The sequence below is a fragment of the Callithrix jacchus genome, chromosome 17 (assembly GCF_049354715.1).
Source record: "Callithrix jacchus isolate 240 chromosome 17, calJac240_pri, whole genome shotgun sequence".
NCBI lineage: Eukaryota > Metazoa > Chordata > Mammalia > Primates > Cebidae > Callithrix > Callithrix jacchus.
In genome coordinates this window covers 62,288,679-62,314,015 of record NC_133518.1, presented here as the reverse complement: position 1 = coordinate 62,314,015, position 25,337 = coordinate 62,288,679, and the positions used below count along the sequence as shown (strand labels likewise).

At 42.9% G+C, this 25,337-nt stretch overlaps 1 protein-coding gene across 1 annotated transcript in view; it reads right to left on the bottom strand.

Moving 5' to 3' along the window:
* NR1D2 (nuclear receptor subfamily 1 group D member 2) overlaps positions 1-19,397 on the bottom strand; it is a 35,181-nt gene extending 15,784 nt beyond the window's left edge. The window contains exons 1-5 of the mRNA XM_035277735.3: positions 19,104-19,397; positions 8,993-9,259; positions 7,707-7,795; positions 5,000-5,144; positions 1,332-1,960 (exon numbers count right to left, since the gene is read on the bottom strand). Of these exons, the coding sequence (XP_035133626.1) occupies positions 1,332-1,960; positions 5,000-5,144; positions 7,707-7,795; positions 8,993-9,259; positions 19,104-19,119 (1,146 nt within the window). The 5' untranslated portion in view covers positions 19,120-19,397. The remainder of the gene's footprint in view (positions 1-1,331; positions 1,961-4,999; positions 5,145-7,706; positions 7,796-8,992; positions 9,260-19,103) is intronic.
* Positions 19,398-25,337: the final 5,940 nt, after the last annotated feature.

The window sequence follows — 25,337 nt, the reverse complement described above, 5'->3', positions numbered from 1 at the left end:
AAGCTGATGTGACACCCTCTGTATGTTCTATTAGTCAAATCAGCCTTTAAATTTTCACTAAATCCTAGCCCCAAAGAAAAAAAAAAAAACTAAAAGAATAAGCAAAATAAATTTTCACTAAATCCATACAAAATTGGGATGATTATAAAACCATGGAGAATATCATGAAATGAGAACCTAAATGCCTACAGATTTTACCTTCATTAAAGCAGCCACTTGGCCAGATGTGGTGGCTCATGCCTATAATCCCAGCACTTTGGGAGGCCGAGGCAGGTGAATCACTTGAAAGCCAGGAGTTCAAGACCAGACTGGCCAACATGGCAAAACCCATCTCTACTGAAAATACAAAAATTAGCCAGGCATGGTGGCACACACCTATAATCCCAAATACATGGGAGGCTGAGGCAGGAGGCTTGCTTGAACCCAAGAGATGGAGGCTGCAATGAGCTGAGGTCGTGCCACTGTACTCCAGCCTGGGCAACACAGCGAGACTGTCTCAAAAAAAAAGTCAACTACTTAGCCTAACAAAAGGTTCACAGAATCAAATACTTGCAAATGACAACAAAAAATTTAATGAAGACTGAAGCAGAGTCAACTATTTTGAAAATGAAAAAAAAGACTTTAATTCCCTGTCAGTAGAAAATACTAAGCACTATCAACCTCAGGGTTTAAACTAGAAATGGTGTAGCACTGTTTTTGATGAAATTTTGGCTGAATATGAACACTGTACTTTCATGTAGAATGTCGTATTTGATGGAAAAACTTGAATGATATGACCAACATTAATTCATCTCTTAAGATGAAGTCTGAGAAAATCCTTAGAAACTAGCCTATGAAATTAAAATACTCCTAAATTTATCAAACCATAAAATACCTATGTTCTATATCCAAAGACATTTTTGCATAATAATGGTTAAAAAATATCTTTCTATAGAAATCAAAGAATTTCTAACTATGGCAAGTGAAAAGTTCAGCCTTTGAGGAAATCCCAAAGCTAGTAAGGTACTAATTAATCAGAATGCTTACATTTTCAAAGGGATTTCCAAGAATTAAAGGACAAATTCTGCATGAATCATATTTTACATAAAATCCTAATCCCAATCACAGTATCAATCAAATCACATGCTTGTACCTAGCTGGGTGTGAAATTAGGTCATTCATTAAATGATGCTGATTAAAATTATTTGACCTAAAATACTGTACAGAATTGATTCTATGGATTTCTTAGGTTTTCTGACACCATCCCCTCAAGTTAACATATCTCCCAAATAAAAGAAAACTTTCAAAGCTTTCCCTGATACAACATGAGCAAAAAGTTGATTTCACTATACCAGATGCATTCTCCCTCCAGTGTTGCACAGATAACTATTCTTGTTCTCATTCTGAGAAAATCCATCTATCGGAACTCTATCACATACTCTTTGAGTATAAGCATTGGAGAAGTTCATACAATGTCCATTTGCAATACAAATGGCATGTCCATTTGGGTAATGCATTATGTTCCTCCCTTTGAACTGTCCGTTGAGATGCTGCTGGCTCTCACTACAGGGAAAATGGCTGCTAAGCCCACTGCCACAATGGTCATGATTTAAATTATATTGCTCCATGTTCTTGGGAATCCGTTCTCCTCTCTGGGGCTGCATGCTCTCTGCTGAGTTTTCTCGCTGCTCTTGATTATACATAAAGGTATCCTTGTGAGCTCTGGTAACCATGCCAATCACTTCTTCCTTTGCAAAATCAGAAGAGGGAGGAGAAGAGCTTTTGATGTTTTCTTGCTCCAGCTGGGGCTTGGGTCGCAGCTGTTCCTGCGCTGGTAAGGCTGTCTGTTCATGATGTTCTATCAATGTGTCATTTTGCAAGTGACCACTGAACTGGCTGTTCATCATGGTCTTCATCGCACTTTGCATTTCAATTAGCATCCTCTGTTTTTCACGCTTAGGAATACGACCAAACCGAACAGCTATTGAAGAAAAAGATATTTAACATCTATAGTCTAAGTAACACCTGTTTTGTATAAAATAACAACACAAAATTATCCAATAGCTATGGCCTCTAGTCATACATGTAAAGAATGGGTCTACATGTCTCTGGTCCACATTCTTCTAAACTTGCTGGTCTTGATGCACCAAAGGAAGCAGGAGAGGGAGAGAAAATTTTACATTTTCCCCCAAAACAAAGTGAAACAAATCTATCTCCTAAGTATTTCATGAGCAAAATCTAAGAAAAGAAATAGGAAATTCAGACGGGTGCAGTGGCTCATGCCTGTAATCCCAGCACTCTGGGAAGCCGAGGCAGGTGGATCAACTGAGGTCAGGTGTTGAGGCCAACACAGTGAAATCCTATCTCTACTAAAACTACAAAAATCAGCCAGGCATGGTGGTGGGTGCCTGTAGTCCCAGCTACTCAGGAGGCTGAGGCAGGAGAACTGCTTGTACCCGGGAGGTGGAGGTTGCAGTGAGGTGAGATGGTACCAAAGCACTTCATCTTGGGTGACAGAGCAAGACTTCATCTCAAAAGGGGGAGGGGGGAAGGGAGGGGAGATTAGCTAATGAAAAGTAGTTTGAAGCAGACCAGTATTACTACATGCTCCTTACCAACAAAGCAGAGGACTGTTCTCAAGAAGGCATGTGAGACTCAGCTACACACATCCTTTACCATTAATAGATGGCAGGTACAATCATTCTCTGAACATCTGGCCCTTGCTAATTCATTTTTGTAATCTTACTCTCAAGATCTACCTATTAAATTATCTGCTGTCTTATTTTCCAGCCTCTTTAAAAAAAAAAAAAAATTCCACAATCAGTAGAAATGCACTTACTGAAAAATAAACTTGGTAGATTTTAATTAAAAGCAGGGAAATAAGTAAAAATGAGATAAGTCATCCTCTATTATTTTAAAAGCTGGTCTTAGGAGGTGTCCTGTCTCCAATAATCCTATCTATGAAAGAAAGAAAAGCTTTTTTCTAGTCTAGTATTTATACAGAGATAATAAAAATTCAATATACTTGCCCAGAAAGCTTTATTAATCTAATCATAACCTCTGACATTACAGCTATCAAAAACAAACAGTTTAATCATGTTTGATACTTTACCTCTACTTCTCCCTTCACAAATGATTGTCAGTTTTATTCATTTAGGGCAATCACAATATCCATCAACTATTTTTATAGCACTAGTACTTTTAACACTATAAAAAAATTTTCAGGCAACTGAGAAAAACAAAACGTCAATTGCTGAAACTTGTTATTCAAAAACTCGTGGCCAGGCATGGTGGCTCACACCTGGAATCCCAGCACTTTGGGAGGCCGAGGTGGTTGGATCACTTGAGGTCAGGAATTCGAGGCCAGCTTGGTCAACAGGGTGAAGCCCCATCTGTACTAAAAATACAAAAATTAGCTGGGTGTGATGGTACATGCCTGTAATCCCAGCTACTCAGGAGGCTGAGGCATGAGAATCACTTGAACTAGGTAGGGTGCCGAGAAGACACCACTGCACTCAGCCTGTCAACAGAGCAAGACTCCATCTCAATTAAAAAAAAAGAAAAACTCCTTATTGCAAGAGTCCATGTCTATATCAGTAAGATACTAGAGTAATCTAAGGAATCGCTTAAATGGCCCTTCCCTAGATAAACATGAAGTCCATTTTTTTAACAATCCTTTTTTTGAGACAGTCTTGCTCTGTCACCCAGGCTAGAGTGCAATGGCGCCATCTCGGCTCACTGCAACCTCTGCCTCCTGGGTTCAAACGATTCTCCTGCCTCAGCCTCCCAAGTAGCTGGGACTACGGAATTGAGCCACCATGTCTGGCTGCTTTTTGTCTTTAGTAAAAACAAGGTTTCACCATGTTGGCCAGACTGGTCTCAAATTCCTGACCTCAAGTAATCCACCTACCCAATCCACCTCCCAAAGTGCTGGGATTACAGGCGTGAGCCACCCTGCCCAGCCCATTTTTAACAATTCTTAAATAACCCTACTGGTCCCTTTGAAAACCTCATACCTCTGTTATGTAACTGGGGGAAAAAAAAATCCAAAAATGAATAAGCATAATAGAAGTGTCCAATCTTCCAAAAATGTCATCCACAGGTAATATAGTCCCAAAACTTACTCCCAATTTTTATTTTGCATGAGAATAGATCATGCCAGAAGTGAGCAACCACCCCCACTCCAGACCCTAATGCTTCTTTCAATTTTGCATTCCTTTCCATGTGTTCAGAATCTGTGCCCCAAAAGCACATTATCATCTCAGAGCTAAGAAAGACAGAGAATTCATGTAAGAAGAAATGAGTTCCTTAGTAATGCTAAGAAATCAAAAAGAGCCAATGATTCCTCTATCAAGAAAAACGATAGTGAGGTTTGGGCTTCTGGTTAAAAGAAAAACATAGATACATTAAATTAAAAAAAATTTTTTTTAGACTGAGTCTCACTGTGTCACCCAGGCTAGAGTGCAGTGGCACAATCTTGACTCACTGCAACCTCCACCTCCTGGCTTCAAGCTATTCTCCTGCCTTAGCCTCCCAAGTAACTGGAATTACAGGTGGCGAGCCACCACATCTGGCTAACGTGTGTGTGTATTTTTAGGAGAGATGGGGTTTCACCATGGCTGGTCTCAAATTCCTGACCTAAAGTGATCCACACACATCAGCCTCCCAAAGTGTTGGTATTATAGGTGTGAGCCACCATTCCCAGCCATATAAAAAATGTTTTTAAACGCCATTGTTTTTAGAAAAAAATAAAAAGTAATCAAATTGCACAGAAAAAAAAAAATTGGCTCTTTTTAGAAGAAGCAACAACAAAAGTTTAGCCAAAAACTGTTTCTGGGGTAATGCTAAAATTTGACTTTAATGAATTTGGTGTCCTATAAGGCAACAAAATGTGTTTTCTGAAATTCTGCTTCACCTCAAACACAAGAGGGTCCTTGGTAACTGGCTCATAGCTCTAGTTCATGCTGAGGAATAAAAGCCAAGTTCCACTTAAGGAATACTCTTTAAACTGGGAACATACCATCTCTTGACATTCCAACAGAGAGACACTTTTTGAAGCGACATTGCTGGCATCTGTTCCTATTCATTCTCATTATAGAACAGTTTTCATTCTTCAGGCACTTCTTGTACTGGATGTTTTGTTGAATACTTCTCCGAAAGAAACCCTATGAACAAAGGAAGATTTATATATCCATTTAAAAACACCCAGATGAACTTCTAGAAACACTGCTCCCATACCTATCTAGTATATATGACTAACTATAGTCCCAGTATATGACTAGCTATCTGGAAAACATTATATCTTAGAACAGAGGGAAATATAATGTTGACACACAGAATTTAACTAGATTCTTACTGGTATGAGTAAGCACCTACACCTACTAGCCAAACAAAATTCTTCTTCCCTTTAGAGATTCTTTGCACTGACCCAAAGCACCCTTGCAACAACCACACCATCCTGATACCAGACCCTGCGGGCAGTCACATTTTCCATCTCATACTTTAATTCACTACAAATTTCAAAACTCTTGAAGTATGAATGACCGATTTTTTTTTTTTTTTTTTGAGACAGGGTCTCTCGTTCTGTTTCCAAGGCTAGAGCACAATGGCATGATCACCACTCACTACAGCCCTGACCTCCCTGGCTCAATTAATTCTCCAAACAGAGCCTCTGAAACAGCTGGAACTACAGGCACATGCCACCACACACCCGCTAATTTTTGTAGTGATGGGATTTCACCATGTTGCCAGGCTGGTCTTGAACTCCTGACCTCAAGTGACCCGCCTACCTTGGCCTCCCAAAGTGCTAGGATTGCAGGAATGAGCCACTGCACCCTTTTTTTTTTTTTTTTTTTTTAAAGAGGCAGGGTCTGGCTCTGTTACCCAGGCTGGAGTACAGTGACGCAATTATAGCTCACTGCAACTTTGAAATCCCAGGTTCAATCAATCCTCCTGCCTCAGCCTCTCAACAGCTGAGACTACAGGAATGTGCTACTGCATCCAGCTTTTCGACTTAAGAGGAGTGGTATTCCTACGTTGCCCAGGTGGGTCTCACACTCCTGGCCTCAAACACTCCTCCACCTTCCACCTCCCAAAGACCTAGGATTACAGGCCTGAGCCACCCCACCCAGCCCGAATGACTGCTTCTTAAAAAGGTGAGTGAGAAATATGTTTGATAGCTATAATCCTTCACTAGAATTGTGGATTACATTCATAGAAGTTGGTCTTTCCTAGATCATTACCTGCTGATACTGCCAAGGCCTACTTCACGTCAGCAACAGGTAAGCGTTAAAACACACACCAACACACCAGCTAACTAACCAAGGAAAGACAGTTCCCAACTAGATGGTTACAAACAGCTGCCTTTACTCCACAAGCAATTCAAGCACATGTTCTGTGACAGGTCTTCAATGATCTCCAGTTTCATGGTTCCAAGGAGGACAGAAAACTCAAGAACACAATTACCAAAATTATTTTAAACTGCATTTTCCTTTTGTATGACAACTAAACACATTTCACAAAACTACACTAGGTAGTCATCAGACACAACATTTTTATATTTTATTATTGTGATACTATACACTTGAGTTGGATACTATAAGAGCTGAGCTAGACACATTTTTAAGCGAATACTAAACAGATGTGTATTTATCAAGAATACCCAACCAGCTCATTCAGTTTGTGCTTTTAGTTTCTAGCTATAAAGGAAGAATAATGCCTGCCCCAAAATTACTTCACATTTTTGTAAAAAAAATAAATAAATACATATATAAAGAGAGGGAGAATTTAAACAATGGAAAAATGCTACATCTATAAAAAATACTGACTAATCTTACAAAGTTACCTGGCCATTAAAAGCTAGCAAACTCACAATTTATTCAGAGCCACACTTGAAAATATTTCCTCTCCCATCATGTATATTCATTATCTTGTTTACCCACCATACCTTGCCAAACTGGATTCCTGCTTGTGGCCTCAAGTCAGAGAACAGCAAGAAGCAAGAACATGTGTCTTCGCCACATTAATTTTTGATACTCAAGAGAAAAGATTGGGCCAATTTTTTGAAAAAGGGAGAAAGACTCCCTATATACAGGTAGGGAGGTAGAGACCATCTCACTTGGAAATATTTGACCAATACTCTAATACCAATAACTAGGAAATATTCAACTAAACTTACAAATAAACTAGCTTTCCCAAGGGCTCAACTCATATTCAGGATGATTTTACTCACTTGGCATTATTTCTTAAAACATCACATTTTTTTTTTAAGTATCTAGGAATTACTCCCAGCTCCCAGTACCTGAAGTGTCAGAAAGTCAAAGCATGTGATGAGATCTAACTCAAAGATTGGTTTAAACTAAGTTCCCACAAGGCAGGAGTAGTGCCTTGTCTGTTTTGTTCCTTGTTATTTCACTGCCACCTAGAACTGTGCTTGACACACTAATGAATAAGCATTTGGTGCACTTGGTCTAACGCACTAAGTATGTTTAATTAAGATAGCAAGTTTACTTTGTTCAAAATCTTAAAGAAAAAAGAAATACTTTCACTGAATTAAGAACATTTTTCAAAACAAGTTATGCTTATATACCACATAAAATCCTTAAAACTTTAAAAGAGCAGCTGACTTCTCACTCTCTCTCAGATTATCAATTGTGGAAATTGGTAAATCTAAACCCAACTTCTTAAATCCCAGAATCAGTAGCTTAAAGAAACAAAGCATGCTTTACCTTACAGCCTTCACAAGCATGAACTCCATAGTGGAATCCTGATGCCACATCCCCACAGACTTTACACAGTAGAACCATGCCACTAAATTCTAGGGCACAAACGGACATGAAGTAAAAAGTAGGAAGAAACACTGAGTTTGTTTTTTTCCAATCTTTTATTTCATTCAACTTGCAAGAACTTTTAAAAGATACATATCTACTTTTAGAATGTAAAAGAAAAATCTTTTCAAGTCAAAAGTAATCATAATCATAATTTTTTTTTTTTGAAGATAGAATCTCACTCTTTCCTCCAGGCTGGAGTGCAGTGATCTCGGCTCACTGCAACCTCCACACTTCCCGGGTTCAAGCAATTCTCATGCCTCAGCCTCCCAAGTAGTTGGGAATACAACAGGCACGCACCACCACACCCAGTTAATTTTTGTACTTTTAGTAGAGATGGGGTTTTGCTATATGTTGCCCAGGCTGGTCTTTAACTCCTAGGCTCAAGAGATCTGCCCTGCTCAGTCTCCCGAAGTGCTGGGCTTACAGGCGTGAGCCACCACACCCAGCCATAACTTTCTTTTAAACACAGCTTATGGCACTGACAAAAATACCTCACAGACCTGGATTTTTCCTTTCCTGATTTTAGAATTACACTGAAATTTTGTAAATTTATGTTTTTTCCAGACCTCTCAGCAGGAAATAAGAAATTTTGTAAATTTAGAGTTACTTTACATCATATATGCAACTGGAACTAATAAAACAATTCTCTGGATAAAAATTAAGAATTCAGGCAGAGAAGTCAGTCAATAAAGGTGGAAAGGGATGTCTCTCCACCGACAGCTTTGTCAGTTTACTTCACCTACAGGGGCCAGATACGTCCAAATCCTACCACTCATTTGGTTATCCCGATCTAACATTTCCTAATCCCAAACATCCACATCACCAATTTCACTAATGTGACCCCTTCCCACAATGAGCAAGTACTCTGTTCTAGAAACAAGATTCAGTTCTAGTAGTCAAGAAGTAACTGTAAAATGTAGTAAAAGAGGGTACCCTAGAGGGACCAAGGTCAGGCAGAGCACATAACCACATACCTTGCTCTGTGGCAAGGATTAATGACAGTCCCTAAGTTACAACTTCTAAAATCATCACTGATTTCTTCTCTAACTACTGATTTATGATTACTCAGCAAGGAGTGAAAACTGTACTCAGAAATATAATGCCCCCCCCCAAACGAAAAGCTGGTAAAATAAGCCCCATTTGCAATTAATGGCAACAATCTTTAGAAAACTAAAGTAACTTACTTGTCACACCACTATGACTTTTTGTCATCCCAGATGCACTGGATTTGCTTGTTTTCACAGAACAATCTATTCGATCATTCTTCAGGATGCCTTCAATATTGGAGAGATCACCATTCTTGGGATTACCATTGGTATCAGAATTAGAGCTATTTGGAGAAGATGGAACAGAAGAGGAAGAGGACTGGAAACTATTCTCAGAACCCTCACTGTGACAAGAGGCAGGGCTTGAGGCTGAGCTGGAAGAACTGATATAGGCAATCACACCTCCTAGAAAATAGAAGGAAAATCACATAATTAGATACAAGATAATATGTATTTTTTGTTTTGCAAATTTCAACAGTAAAGCCATTAACTTTAGAAATAGGATACTGATATGAAATGTTTGCTTACACCAAAAGCAGAAAGCAAAGTATTTTCTTATTTCCTATTATTCGTCCTATTTCTGCAAAGTTCAAAGCATGTATAACTCCCCCTGATTTAAAAAGGGGCTGGGCTCAGTGGCTCACACCTATAATCCCAGCACTTTGGGAGGCCAAGGCGGGCAGATCATCTGAGGTTGGGAGTTCGAGACTAGTGTGACCCAACATGGAAAAACCCTGTCTCTACTAAAAATACAAAATTAGCTGCATGTGGTAGCATATGCCTGTAATTCCAACTACTCGGGAGGCTGAGGCAGGAGAATCACTTGAACCCAAGAGGCAGAGGTTGTGGAGAGCCAAGTTCATGCCACTGCACTCCAACCTGGGCAACAAGAGCGAAACTCTGTCTCAAAAAATTAACTAATTAGTTAAATATAAAGGGAGATAGGCCCTGCGCAATGGCTCATGCCTCTAATCATAGCACTTTGGGGGCTGAGGCAGGAGGATTATTGCTTGAGCCCAGAATGTGAGACCAGCCTAGGCAACATAGGGAGACCCTGTTTCTACAAAAAAATTAAAAACTTGCTGGGTGTGGTTTGCACCCAGCACCTCTAGTAGTCCCAGCTATGCAGAAGGCTAAGGCGAGAGGATCACTTGAGCCCAGGAGTTCGAGGCTGCAGTGAGCCATGATCGTGCCGCTGCAGTGAGCCATGATCATGCCACTGCAGTGTAGACTGGGGACAGAGCAAGACCTTGTCTCAAAAATAAAAAAATAAATAAAAGTGAGAAGGATTTCACTGGGCTTGGATATTCTGAGCACATGAAGACCCTCACACCTAAAGCTTTTCATTTTCCAATCTTTTCCTAAAAGTGCTAAAACATGTTCCTGAGTGACTGACTTCATTGCTTAAACAAACCGGCCATGAAGAATTGTTGTTCCGGTCTCTTCTTTGCCTCCTGTTATACTGTTATCCCACACAATCCTACGAACAATGAATTTATCATCTACCTTCCCCAACACCTGCCTAAAAGCACAGGTTAATCCAGAACAGATGTAACATTCAGAATGGTGGATAAGGTAATTTATCTCAAACAGAGATCCTTTCATAGCCCTTGCTCCCATACCTTTCTGTTTTGGCATTTCCAGAAGACACATGTGGCTATCCACTACCCAACCCCCAGTTCAATACTCTCCCTTCTCCACCCCGTTCTGCCATTCATCTCTAAGCAACTCTTAAGAAATCCAGACTCACTATTTGTTCTGATTCACTCTACAGATGTTAAAGATGCTAGAAGGAAGAATGCATGCTATACCAGAATAACAGTAAGGCTGATGCTAATTCCCTCAACACAGAGCTATTCTCAAAACCTCAACACAGAGCTATTCTCAAAATGTTACTCGCAATTTAACATAACCACTACAACCCCTCCGAAAACTGGCCTTTTTTTTTTTTTTTTTTTTGAGACAGAGTGTCACTCTGTCGCCCAGGCTGGAGTGCAATGTCACGATCTTGGCTTACGGCAACCTCCACCTCCTGGGCCCAGGCAATTCTCTTGCCTCAGCCTCCTGAGTAGCTGGGACTACAGTCGCAAGCCACCACTCTCCACTAATTTTTCTATTTTTAGTAAAGATGGGCTTTCACCATGTTGGTCAGGCTGGTCTCAAACTCCTGACCTCAGATGATCCACTTTTGGCATCTCAAAGTGCTAGGATTACAGGCGTCAGTCACTGCACCCGGCCTATCCATCTTTTTTTTTTTTTGAGACGGAGTTTTGCTCATTACCCAGGCTGGAGTGCAATGGCGCGATCTCGGCTCACTGCAACCTCCGCCTCCTGGGTTCAGGCAATTCTCCTGCCTCAGCCTCCCGAGTAGATGGGATTACAGGCATGCGCCACCCTGACCAGCTGATTTTTTGTATTTTTTTTTTTTTTAGTAGATACGGGGTTTCACCATGTTGACCAGAATGGTCTCGATCTCTCGACCTCGTGATCCACCTGCCTCGGCCTCCCAAAGTGCTGGGATTACAGGCTTGAGCCACTGCGCCCGGCCTATCCATCATTTTTAAACAAAAATCCACACAGCAAAATGCCGAGGCCAAAAGAATCCCCAAAAGATAAAGACATTTCCATTTACAGTCAAGAAAAAAAAAACAGGCAGAGAAATTTAAAGTCACTTTTAGTCTGTCATGTATTAGATATGAGGTATGTATTTATGCACCAAGAATACATTTTGAGGCTGAGAAACAAACTGCCTAAGGAGGAAAGCACAAACCCAAGTCTCACCGGGTTTCAGTGCAACCCGGAAGGGAAGATAAAACAGGTGCCTACTATGCCAAGAAACACACAAGGTTGTTCATCAGACACAAGTTTTTTGCGTTTTTTTTTGAGACAGAGTTTTGCTCTGTCACCTAGGCTGTAGTGCAGTGGCGCAACCTCCATCTCCCAGGTTCAGGCTCAGGTGATTCTCCTGCCTCAGCCTCCTGGGTAGGTGGGACTACAGGCACATGCCACCATGCCTGGTTAATTTTTTTCATTACTTTTTTTAATAGAGACAGGGTTTCACAAAGTTGCCCAGGCTGTTTACAAATTCCAGACCTCAGGTGATCCACCCGCCTCCGCCCCCAAGATGCTGAGATCACTTATAGGCACGAGCCACCTCGCCCAGCCCAGACACAAATTTAACATGTGTAAATTCAACTATATGCACTTGCTTTTTAAAGACAAGAATATCGATAATGTAGACAAATCACAACGTTTTACTCATGAAACCTGTTCCTGGAATCAATCATGAGGTCAGAGGTGCGAATCTGCTCTTCCTACCGTCAGACCCACTGTTCACACGCTCTCTTGGTATGTGCAACTCACCTGCCAGAAGAAAGTCGGTGCTTTACAATTAACATTTTTCCTGCAATGTGGTCCCTAACTACAAGCCAACCATCTCAAAGTGTGGGCCCTGGACCAGGGGAATCAGTATCACCCAGAATCTGTTAGAAATGCAAATCACCAGGCTCCACTCCAGACCTACTGCATCAGAAACTTTAATAAGCCCTGTGGTGATTCTCATGCAAATCCAAGTTTGAAGAACACTGCCACAAGCCAACTACTTCATCTGTGCTCCCTGGAAGACAAAGTGACCAACGGCAGTTTTCATCTACCATTCATTTTAAAATGTAAAAGCTCCAAGGCCGGGCACAGTGGCTCACGCCTGTAATCCCAGCACTTTGGGAGGCCGAGGAAGGCAGATCATGAGATCAAGAGATGGAGACCATCCTGGCCAATATGGTGAAACCTCATGTCTACTAAAATATAAAAATGAGCTGGGCGTGGTGGTGTGTGCTTGTAGTCCCAGCTATTCGGGAGACTGAGGCAGGAGAACTGCTTGAACCCAGGAGGGGTAGGTTGCAGTGAGCTGAGATCGCATTACTGCACTCCAGCCTGGCACCTGGCGACAGAAAGAGACTCTGTCTCAAAAAAAATTAATAATAAATAAATAAAATCTAAAAGCTCCAAAACTACAAACACAAGAATTCCTAACTCTGAGTTTATTTTCATCACCCGGAGAAATTATGTAAAATACATATCCTCAAAACTAGCTGGTGCTTTCTCAAAATACATGTTTCCAAGGTCCTGCCCAGAGCGGAGAAGACATCCTCAGGAATGTGTATTTTTAGCAAGTTCTCCAAGCAATTATTTGTACATTGAAGTTTAAAAATGGCTATAATCAGTGAATTCAAACACAAATTGGCCCATAGTTTTACAGAGTGATGTTTTCATCAATACAACTGCCAGAATATCATTAATACCCTGTAAATCCACAGAGAAACCATTATAACCTGGAAACCTAGCTAGTGTCATGTTACTGGGTAAAACCACTGTGCTGTCTTTCTAAAACTTTAGAGATCTTAAGTCTAATTAGAAATTCCAGGTATTAGCACACAGCTACTTTTTTCACACGTCTCCACTCAGAATAAGACACTGTACAAAGACAAATGCTCTTAGTCCTCAAACTCCACTGAAGTTTCACAGATATCTGTCTTCTCTAAAACTAGTGTCTTAGGTACTAAATTCTCACCTAACATCTCAGGAAAATAAAATTAAAAAAAAAAAAAGTGATGTTTTTCCTTGGAAGTGAGACTTTCCTAGGGCCTGCCCCTTTCAGTCATCTAGGTTCAGAAGATTTGCTGACTACCTTCGCTAAGAAATAAACTTTTAGAAATTAGAGCTATGCAAATGGCTTAAAAATTGGTTGAAAGCACTGACTGGGCAATGGAATGTATTGTAATTAACCAAAAAACAATTTCCTTTGCAAAAGCTTCAATATCCATCCTAAAAAAATTACTGGGCAATTACCAATCCAGTTAAGACCCAACTCCTGTCTTAAGAATTAACAAGAATTTGTGCCAGGCCCAGAGAATCAAACAGGACCCACAGAGATAGCTGCATTCTCCTAAAAAGACCTTCAGTATTGATTTAGTTGTCTTAGCAACCACTCTTGCTACTAGACACCCATCTACGAACCTGATTGTTAGCAACTCAAATGACTTAAATTTTAATTTCCTAGAAGGTAAGGAGTATATCTAGTAGTTCCTCCATCTAATGAATAAAGGAAAGTAAAATTACGAATCACCAAGTACCTATGTCAGGAATAAAATGACACAATCTCATCGTCACAGGAAGAACTCTGTGAATTAACTTTCCTTAACTCATTTTTGTAATCAAGGAACTGAGCTCAGAGAGGATAAGTCAGTCAGCCACTAAGTGACAGGTCAGAGTTTACAGTCAAGGTTGTCCAATTCCAAAGTATGAACTGTTATTTGGTAAGAAAACCTGAGCAAGCAAGTCACTTTCAACCTTTCTAAACCTGAATCATCTTCTGTAAAACTGGAGTATCTGCCAGTTATTACAAGACTGAAATGAAATGGTGTTCATAAAAAGGATTATTAAAGTACTTTTTACATATACTGCTTCTGATGATAAAGTAAGAAAGGTAAAAACCCCCAAACCAGCAAGTCCCAATACCTCCAAGAAACAGGCAAGAATGTACCTCTTAGAAACCTTGAGCTAAAATTAGCTGAGGCAGTCTTCTCTATTTCAGTTGAAAGGGACTCTGGACCTGGGCCAAGTTCCCATGCTGGTGCTTACCCAGTGGTCAACTTCAGACAAGCTGTAAGTCAATATCCAATTTTGTACTGCTAGGAAGCGCTACTACTCCTGTATGTGCTGGGCTTGCCCATCATCAAAACCCACCCACTCCCACTGTCCATGATACTGGAAAGTATGTTTGACTTCAAATCATGACTGTATTTTTCTGCATGGTGACTTAGAACCAAACATTTTATCACCAAGAAGCTTTAGTTTCCTCATTTTAAAAGTGTTTTAAATAATTCCTACTCAAAGGGTGGCAGAGTAGATCTAACTGAAGCACTAAACTTCCAATTATATCCTGGGTGTCAGGGCTCCAGAGAACAGCATGGTCCTTTCCCTAAAATGTCTTACATGTCAACTGGGGAAACACCTGTGTTATTAGCAGTAATGTTTCATACAAATGATTGTGAACTGCTGAGGATCATACTAAAGAGGGCAGAGATCAAGAGGGGCAACACATCCAAGGTGGCAATATCTAAGTGGGGAATTGAAGGCTGTGTAAATTACTGAACGATGTATCACAGAAGATATATTTTGTAAATGGGATGACAAAAAAAATGGTGTTTTGTTTTTTGAGGTGTTTTTGAGATAGAGTCTCACTCTTTCGCCCAGGCTGGAGTGCAGTGGTACAATCTTGGCTCACTGCAACCTCCACCTCCCAGGTTCAAGCGATTCTCCTGCCACAGCTTCCTAAGTAGCTGGGATTACAGTTGCGTGCCACCACATCCGGCTAATTTTTTTTATGTTTAGCTGAGACAGGTTTCACCATGTAGGTCAGGCTGGTCTCAAATGCCTAATCTTGTGATCCGCCTACCTCAGCCTCCCAAAGTGCTGAGATTAAGGTGTGAGCCACCACACCCAGACAAAATGGTATTTTGGGTTTTGTTTGTTTGCTTTTTGTTTTTTTGAGATGGAGTTTCAATCTGCTGCCCAGGCTGGAGTGTACTGCAACCTCTGCCTCCTGGTTCAAGCGATTCTCCTGCATCAGCCTCCTGAGTAGCTGGGATTATGGGTACCCGCTACCACCCGGTTAATTTTTGTATTTTTAGTAGAGATGGGTTTCAGTACATTGGCCAGGCTGGTCTCAAACTCCTGACCTCAGATGATCTGCCCACCTCGGCCTCCCAAAATGCTGAGATTACAGATGTGAGCCACTAAACCCGGCCAGATGAGTCTTATTTTATACAACAGACAATATTTTTACCTCCAAGTAAATTACTGGAGAAGGGAGTTCAAAGTATAATCTGATGTCTGGAAACAAGCCAGCAGGACTAAAGAGAGGACTGATGAAACTGGGAGGCCCTACAGATGACTGTCCTTTTCCACCAGCTATCACCTACATAGATCACTGCAAACTAAGTGGGACCCATACACATGCTGTATTGCCTTCACCCCTAAGACAGGACCACTAAGTTATGCATCAATCTTCAAATGGTATGCAGGTACATTGCAGCACAACAGTTAACAGTTTGTGTTCCCAAGTAAACTTCATGGATTCAAATTCTGGCTCTACTACTTGTCTGGGTAAGTTATTCAATTACTTAGCCCCTCATCATGAAGATGGTGGCAACAGCACCTACCTTCATGGAATTAACATGAGGAACACATGTAAAAGGCCTGGCAGAGTAAGAAGCTGGTGATTATTTGTCATCATTATACTAGAAGAGTTCCATCAGAATAGTTCAGGCCAAACCAACCCTCTCTATATTCTTTACTTCACTTTTTAATGTGTCTTAAGGATCTAGTGGTTTCTTTGTAGGTTATTTCCACACTACCTTTTGAATCTCTTAATCCTACTGACCAAGTAGGGCATCTTCTTACTTCACTTCAGATTCTTGCTTTTCCTAGCTCCAAGTAAAGACTTCTTTGCCCCCACGTCTCCTAATTTTTTCCAAGTTTTTCACTTCACCGTTTTCACATCTGTTACTCACGGGGCGAGCACAGAGCTGTCATGAAGGGCAGTAAGATTATATGATCACTGGTTCAATGTTTGTCAACTGATATCAAGTTAGAGAGAAGGGCTGAGGTGTGCCCCACAGCACTGAATCTGGCCCCACCTTGGTCAATGTTTACAAAAATTCGAAAGTTAAAGAGCTCTTTTTTTTTTTTTTTTTTTTTTTTTTGAGACAGAGTCTCGCTCTTGTCGCCCAGGCTGAAGTGCAATGGCGCCACCTCAGTTCAGTGCAAGCCCCACATCCCATGTTCAAGCTATTCTCCTGCCTCAACCTCCTGAGTAGCTGGGATTACAGGCGCCCACCACCATGCCTGGTTAATTTTTGTACTTTTAGTAGAGACAGGGTTTCGCCATGCTGGCCAAGCTGGTCTCGAACTCCTGACCTCAGGTGATCCACCCTCCTCGGCCTCCCAAAGTGCTGGAATTACAGGAGTGAGCCACCACGCCCAGCCAGTTAAAGAAAATTCTGATTAGACCTCCCGTTTACAGATAGATGGCAGAAATTGTTAACATACTGCGTAGCAACTTGTGACAGCCTTAAATTTAAGGCCAAAAGAACAAGAGAAAATTTAAGAATGACCACTGCACATTCCTACACTTCACGTCATGCAATGACCTGCATCATGAATGAAATCTAGCTTCATAATAGTTCACGCGAAAGGTCCTAGTTGATTGCAAAGTTACTGTGAGTCAGCAAAACAAAATGCCAAAATAACTAAGTCTGCCAGGGAATTAATTTGCAGCAGGACCCAAGACCAAGAGGGCGACTTGGAACTTGATAATTATCCAACTACTTCCACAAAAGCCTGTTCACTTCTGGGTGCTCCATCCCAAAGGGTAACAAGGATGATGAGTGATGAGAAAAAAACAACACTGGGCAAGGACCAAGAGATAACTGGAAATGGAAGAACTGAAGGGTTAAGGAGATGGTCCACATTCACCCGGAGGAATTTTTATAATGTGTAGCTCCCTAAGGCAAGATTTTGATCAGCGAAGTATTGGAAGAGGGCTCAAACCAGAGAAAAACTTTCTAACTGAGCCAGCCCTTTTGAGGCTGCAAAGCTTTTAGCATGAATTCTAATAGCCTGACCTTGATCACCTCTAAATTCTAACATGTAAAAGTTTAATTCTATGACAGACTTATTAAACTTTTAAAATACCCTCAAAGGCTAAATAGGCACATTAGGTAATTAAAACATAATTAGATACAGATTTTTGCGAAGTAGATTAAATAAGTAAATTTTTAAAATAAGTACATAAAACACAATCAGAAAATGACTTTATTTTTACTGTTGGTGAAAAGTTCACAATATACTTATTAAGGAGGCATGATTCTTAGAAACGCTTATTAACTCAAAAAATCAAAAACTGGCTGTTTCCATAACCTCACTTACTTCAAGTCTGCCCGTCTGGGGCACCCTGTTGTTCTGTGGCAATTTAACAAAATGTGTCAAGAAATATATTTATAAAGCCAAATTATCTTGATCAGATTCAGGAAAGGTTAGCGACCCACAGGGTAATTTTCATTTAAATGAAGAATGACCAATGATATGTTAGTGTCGCCTATGATCACTTGAGTCATCCTGACCGTAAGTGAACTGCACGCTCAGCTCCGGGTGTGACCTGTTTACAGGAAAACCCCAGCCCGAGGGGATCTGGAAGCAGTTTTGAAGACTGCGGGTGCATGAGACAATAGGTCGAGTCCTAGAGAAAACGGTGTGGTTTTTTTTTGTTGTTTTTGTAAAAGGGTGGCTTCTAACAGGTGCGGTGCTACCCAGTCAGCCGAGCGTCGCTTGGAATCGCTGCACCTCAGAGCTCCTGCGAGCATAACCCTTCGGGAAAGCCCCAAGCCTACCCCGAGCGCTTTCTTAGGCCAGCAGCACGCCCTCGCCCCGCACTTCCTCCTCGGGATCTGCAAGGCGTGCAGATGCCAGCCTCCTCGGGTGCCGGGGTCGTGGGGCTCGCGGAGAGCCCGCGCCTTGGGGTCACCTAGCTTAAGGGCGAGCAGCCTCCGGTGCACTGCGGCGTCAGCGCCCGCCTCGGGGCCGCCCCGCCGCGGGGCTCAGCGGGCGCGCACGCGCGGCCTCCTCCGCAGTGTGCAACCCCGCGGGGGAGGAGGGAATCGCGGCGACGTCACTGCCCCGAGGCTTCCAAAGGGGCGGGGCCTCCCGGGAGGCTGCGGTGTTCTAAGCCGGCGCGCGCCCGCGCGCGCGCCCGCCCCCACGTGTCCCTGCGGCCCCGGGGAATGTGGGTCAGGGAGCCGAGCGGCCTCACGTGTCCCCGCCCGCCGCCACCGCCTCAGCGCCCATTATGTAATGCCGCGTCACGCGCCCGGCCAGCCAACCGGCGCCCGCGCGCCGCCGAACGTAAACACAGCGCGCACGTGGCTCGTGCGGCCGGGCCATGTGAGGGGGGGCCGGGCCGAGCCGGGCGCCGCCGGGCCGCGCTGCGGCTTTGCAGGGAATCTGGAAGGCGGGCGCGGGGCTGCCCGGGGGGCGACGGAAACCGAGCCCGAGGCGGACACGCGGCGTGCAGCAGCCCACCCCGCCCCACCGGCCTTGGGGACACCCCTTGCCGCCGCCTCCCGAAGTGCCCCGCGGGCTCCGAGCGCTCCCTCCCGCCATCCCCCACCCGCCGCAGTCAGGCTCTTACCCGCATTCACCTCCATGGTGCCCTCGCGGAGGGGGCGGAAGCCGCTCGCTTCCCGCAGAGGGGGCAGCGCCGCAGGCGTCGCCTCAGCGCCGCGCCGCCCCAGGCTGGAAGCAGCGGTGGTCGTGGGGCCCCCTCATGGGCCGAGCGGGCGGGGCGCCCGGGCCCCGGGCCTCGCAGCGCAGAGCGGGCTGCAGCAAGAGAGGGTGGCGGCGGTCGGCGAGCGGGGTCCCTGACAACAAAAGCGGCGGCGCGGCGGCTTCCTGCAGCCAGCGCACCGCGGCGGCGAGGGCGGCTGACGGGGAGGGCAGCCGCGACCATGTGACCCGCGCACACACCCCCTCCCTCCTCCCGCCCTCGGCCGGCCGCTGCGGCGACTCCGCCCCGCCGCTTCCCTCCCTTCCTCCCTCCCTCCCGCTTCCCGGCTCCGCGGCACCCCTTTCCTCCTATGCTTCCCACTTTTCCCCTTCCTCCTCCTCGCCCAGCCCCTCCTCTTCCTCCGTTTTCCCCTCCGCGCCGTAATCCTGGTCTCCGCCGCATACTCCTCCCCTCCTCCTCCCAGCTGCCCTTCCCGCCTCTGGCCGGGAGCCCCCTCCACGCCCTGCTCCGCAGCCCTCCCCCGCCGCACCTGGTGGCTCTCCGGTCCAGGCGGTGGCTAGGCGCCCAGCAGGGGTTCTTTCCAGGACCCTGGCTGGCTTGGGCTTGCTCAACCCCTGGCCTCCCCTTTGCTGCCAGCCGACCGACCTCCAAATGCTGCTTTCTGAGGGCATAGACCCTTCTTTTTTCCTCCGCACCTTCTAGGTGATTTTATCCAATCTCATAGCTTAAGTAAACCTATGTTCTGGTGATTCCCAGATTTATATTTCAAGCCGAGACCTCTTTCCTGATTTCCAAATTCCTACTTCGAGCAGCCCGTTTGATTATGCTCCTTTTTTGTGTCTCATATTTTAGGCGAGAGTACGCGTGTGTCCGAACTCAGCTAACGTGCATTCAAGATCTGGGTATTTCACTTTGAGTGTAAATCTTAGATCAAAAGAAAAAGCTATAAACAAACTATGCGTGCTGAGGTGAATTCTGAAGGAAAGTGCATTGACTCCCGCAATTTAAACGCATTACTAAAGTAAGATGGGTTGATAGAGACATGAACAGATGCATATAATGAAGATGTTACACTTAGGCGATGGGGATATGACATTCCTTGAAAAAAAATCTTCGCAGTTTGCTCTTTGAAATTTTTCAGTATAGAATGTGGGGGGAATGTCACGTGCAAAACATATTTACATGTGCAACACCCTGTTTCCCCAACCCCAGCTTTCTTCACCATATCGATCTTTACTATTTTGGTAAATCTCCAAGTTGCTGAAGCCAGCAAAATTATGTTTCTCTCCTAACACTCACTCTTAGTGCCTTTCAATATCCATTCAATCCATTAGCAAGTCTGAGCTATTCTACCTTCAAAATATGTCCAACACCTATTTCTCACCGTTGGCATTGCTAAAGCAAACCATTGTCTCTTGTCTCAGTTACTGGTATGGTTCCCTCCTAGAAGACTGCTCTTTGGGTCCTCCTACAGTCACTTCTCCCCAACAGTCATCGTGTTATTTTTAAAACGTAAATAAGATCTGATTACTTTGCTCACCTCCAGTGGTTTCATATTACACTTTGAGAAAATTCAGCGACTTACCCTGACCTGCTTTGCCGTGCATGGATGTGGGTTCTGCTTCTCTTTCCAAGGCTCTCTTGATGCCCAAACCGGTCTAAACACAGTTCCCTAACCACAGGAGCCCTCTTTTCTCCGCTACCTCAGGGCTTTATCGCCCCCCTGTGATGCTGATGCAGGAGTTCCCCAGGCCACACTTTGTAGCTTGCTTGCTTTTTAATTTTTATGTATCAACTACCATCTACTTCTACACAGGTGAAATGAGGTTAATATGAACGGTCTAGAAGGCGGAAACGAAATCATAAAAGAGGATGCCACTCTAAAAAGGCTATGTACTATATGATTCCAAGTATATATTCGACATTCTAGAAAAGGCAAAACTGTGGAGACACTAAAAAGAGCAGTGGTTACTAGAGGTTAGAGAAGAGGGAGGGATGAATAGAGCACAGAGGATTTTTAGGGCAGGGAAACTATTCTCGATGATACTATAATGGTGAATACATGTTTTTATATGTTTGTCAATAACCATAGAACCTACAACGTCAAGGGTGAGACCTGGCTGGGTACAGTGGCTCACACCTGTAATCCCAGCACTTTGTGAGGCCGAGGTGGGAGGATCATTGAGCCCAGGTGTTGGAGACTAGCCTAGGCAACTTGGCAAAACTTCGTCTCTACAAAAAATACAAAAATTAGCCGAGTTTGGTGGTGTGCACCTGTATTCCCAGCTACTCAAGAGGCTGATGATGCAGAAAGCTCTCTTGAGCTGGAAAGTAGAAGCTGCAGTGAGTCATGATCTCCCCAATGCACTCCAGCCTAGGTGACAGAGCAAGGAGATCCCATCTCAAAAAAAAAAAAAAAAAAAGTGTATCCTAATGTAAACTATGACTTTGAATGATAGATCAGTGTAGGTTCATCAGTGATGAGAGATGTACCACTGTGGTGCAGGATGTTTGATAGTGGGAGGTGCTTGGGAACTCTGGAGTTCACAGATTTGCTGTGATCTTCAAACTGCCCCAGGCCAGGCGTGGTGGTTCATGCCTGTAATCCCAGCACTTTGAGAGGCCAAGGCAGGCAGATCACTTGAGACCAAGAGTTCAAGACCAACCTGGCCATCATGGTGAAACCTGTCTCTACTAAAAATACAAAAATTAACCGGACATGGTAACACAGGCCTCTAATCCCAGCCACTAGGGAGGCTGAGTCACGAGAATCCCTTGAACCCGGGAGGTGGAGTTTATCATGAGCCGAGATCACCACTGTACTATGGCCTGGGCAACAGAGCAAAACTCTGTCTCAAAATAAATAAATAAATAAATAATGCTATTTAAAAATGTGTAAGAGGTTACCACTACTTAAATTTGAAAAAAAGAATGTAAGTGAAAAATAGCCATTGCAAAGGATGTAAGACCCTCTCTTCGATGATAATGCCTAGAAAATAAAATTGGTGTGTGTGAGCCTCAGGATTTTTTACAGACTACCTACTTCCTATGAGACTTTGGAAATAACTATCAGAGGCTGTAGAGCTATAACCCAAGTCAATCCCCAGCCACACCACTGGCCACTGGAAATTTGCTGGGCTCCTCAGTGCCAGAAGATGCTCAGCAGCATCTGGGTTGGGTAGTACCCAGCATGCTGCAGTGGAAATTACCTTTTGCTGCTGTCATTCCAGGGAGCCTCATTTATTAATCCTGTGGTATCTATGGCTCAGTCTGTTGGGATTCTCAGAATATTCATAGTGGATTTCTGCCTACTCAACCTTCCTCATTCTGAACAAAATAACTCTGTTGAATGAAGTGCTATGTCTTCAAAAGTTATGTGTTAAAAATGCAAATTACTTCCTGGGAAAGCTGCCTCATTAGCCCTTGCATACAATTAACAGAACCTGCAAAACAACTCAAGATAGGGTCATCTAGATGTGAAAAAAGGAAAAAAGGGGCCTCAATATTAGAGTCCTCTTATCCCAAACTTGAATAAGATAGGCCAAGTGGTGCACTGCAGTATGAGGACCTAGATCAAGGAGGCACATTAGGAAAAAAAAAAGAAGAAAGAAAGATGGAGTCTGTTAAAGATAAGGCCAATTAAAAACATTTAAGGTCATTCCTCATTTTAAAATATTCCAATGAATCCTGCTAGCTCCTAATACCAAAACAGCATGCCACTTAAACTGCCTTTTCTTTTTTTTTTTTTTTGAGATGGAGTTTCACTCTTGTTACCCAGGCTGGAGTGCAATCTTGGCTCACCGCAACATCCTCCTCCTGGGTTCAGGCAATTCTCCTGCCTCAGCCTCCCGAGTAGCTGGGATTACAGGCACGTGCCACCATGCCCAGCTAATTTTTTTGTATTTTTAATAGAGACGGGGTTTCACCATGTTGACCAGGATGGTCTCAATCTCTTGACCTCGTGATCTACCCGCCTCGGCCTCCCAAAGTGCTGGGATTATAGGCGTGAGCCACCGCGCCCGGCCCAAACTGCCTTTTCTATGCCCTAGATCGGCGGTTCTCAAACTTTCAATCTCAGAACTCCTCTGCAGTCTTAAAATTATTGAGGACCACAAAGTGCTTTTTTGTGTGTGGTTTATATCAAGATCTACTTATTAGAAATGAAAACAGAGACATTTAAAACACAAAAAAATTTCAAGCATATTTGTCTCAGAGCAGTGACATCATCACATAGCAACAAATAGCTCAGGCAGTTTGCTCTGCCACAGCAAATTGCAATTGCCATTCATCACAGCATTTGTGATTTACCTTCTTCCAGGCTATGTTTCTCTTTACTGTTCCATTCATGGTATTAGCTTCTAATATTGCTCTGCAATTCTGCAACAATAATATGTCTTTATTTTAAATTTAAAACTTTGTCTCTACTTAATTTTTAACTAGGAAAAATGATTTTGTTTTAACGACATAATAAAAATTTCTACTTATGATTTATGTATCACTATGTAAATTGTCTTCTCATTTGATGTCTTCATAAAATATTCAAATAAACACATTCCACTATTACATCTGTGCATAGAATAAACTCATTTAAACTGAATCAGTCCATTGACACCAACAAGATCAGTGTTTATGGGCAATACTGGAAACCGTGCACCACTCCAGCACACGCACTGCGATGCAATGATAATAGCTTATGAGATGCTGGGGTTAAAGTTAAACACAGTCCGACCAAAACAGTCAAGTTGTGTTTAATGAAAAAAAAAAATGCTTCACACTGTTGCAGGGTTTTTTTTGTATTTTTTTTTTTAGAAACAGGTCTGGCTTTATCACCCAATCTTCAGAACAGTGGTGCAATCATAACTCACTGCAGCTTCAAACTCATGGCCTCAAGAGATGCTCCCACCTCAGCCTCTCAATTAGCTAGCACCCAGGTGGGTGCCACCACACCCTAATAATTTTTAAAAATATTTTGTAGAGGTGGGAGTCTCACTATGTTGCACAGGCTAGTCTTGAATTCATGTCCTCAAGCAGTCCTCCCACCTCAGCCTCTCAGAGTGCTGGGATTACAGATGTGAGACTACCCACCCAGGCAGTTTTAAATTTAAGTTAGTTAAAATGAATAAAATTCAAAATTTAATTACTTAGTTACACCCACATTCCAAGTGTCAATAGCCACATGTGACTAGTGGCAACCAGAGTCGTCATTACAGATTTAGAGGTTTCTTCATATTCCAGAGTCAGTTTGATAAATTATTATTCTAGGAGTTTGTCCATGTTGTATAAACTTTCACATTTAATGGGATAAAGTTGTTCGTATCCTCTTACCTCTTTGATCAATATCAACTCTAGTTTATCATTCTTAATTCTGTTTATTTGTGCTTTTTTCTTTCTTGATCGGTGCTACTAAACTTTTATCTACTTTGTCAACTTTTTCAGTGGCCTAATTTTTTGCCTTATTGATTCACTACATTTGTTTTTAGTTTCACTGATTTCTGCTCTTTATCTTGATCTCTATCCTTCTATTTTATTTTAATCTTATTTTTCTCATTTCTTGATTTGGACATTTATCATGTATATTTGTTCAATTAGCCAGAGTCAGTTTCTCTTGTTTGTAACTAAGGAAACCTCACTGATAGAATTGTTTTGAATCACTCTCACCTGTTTTAGGGAACATTCCAGTCAACTACTGCAGTATAACAAATCACCCCATAACTTAGTGGTTTAAAATAACAGCATTATTTTCTTATCTCTGATGACATCTGTTGGTCAGGCAACTGGGAAGCTCTTGGCTGGGCATTGTTGGCTCAGGGTCTTTTGGCAATCAGACAGTGGGTGGAGCTGGAACAGCACAGGGATGGAGCTGCTAGGGGCTAGCTGGGCATTTCACTCTTTGGGTAGTTTCAGGGCTTCTCCACAGGATCTCTACATGTGGGCTACTTTGGACTTCCTCACAACATGGCAGCCTCAGGGCAGTCAGATCGCTTGCAGAACAGCACGGGGCTCCAATCCAAGTGTTCCATGGGATAAGGCAGAAGTTGCATCACCTTTTCTGATCATACCTCAGAAGTCATGCGGCCTGAATTTTGCTGCATTATTGGTTAAAAAGGAGTCCTAAGCACACCCAGATCCAAAGGTAGG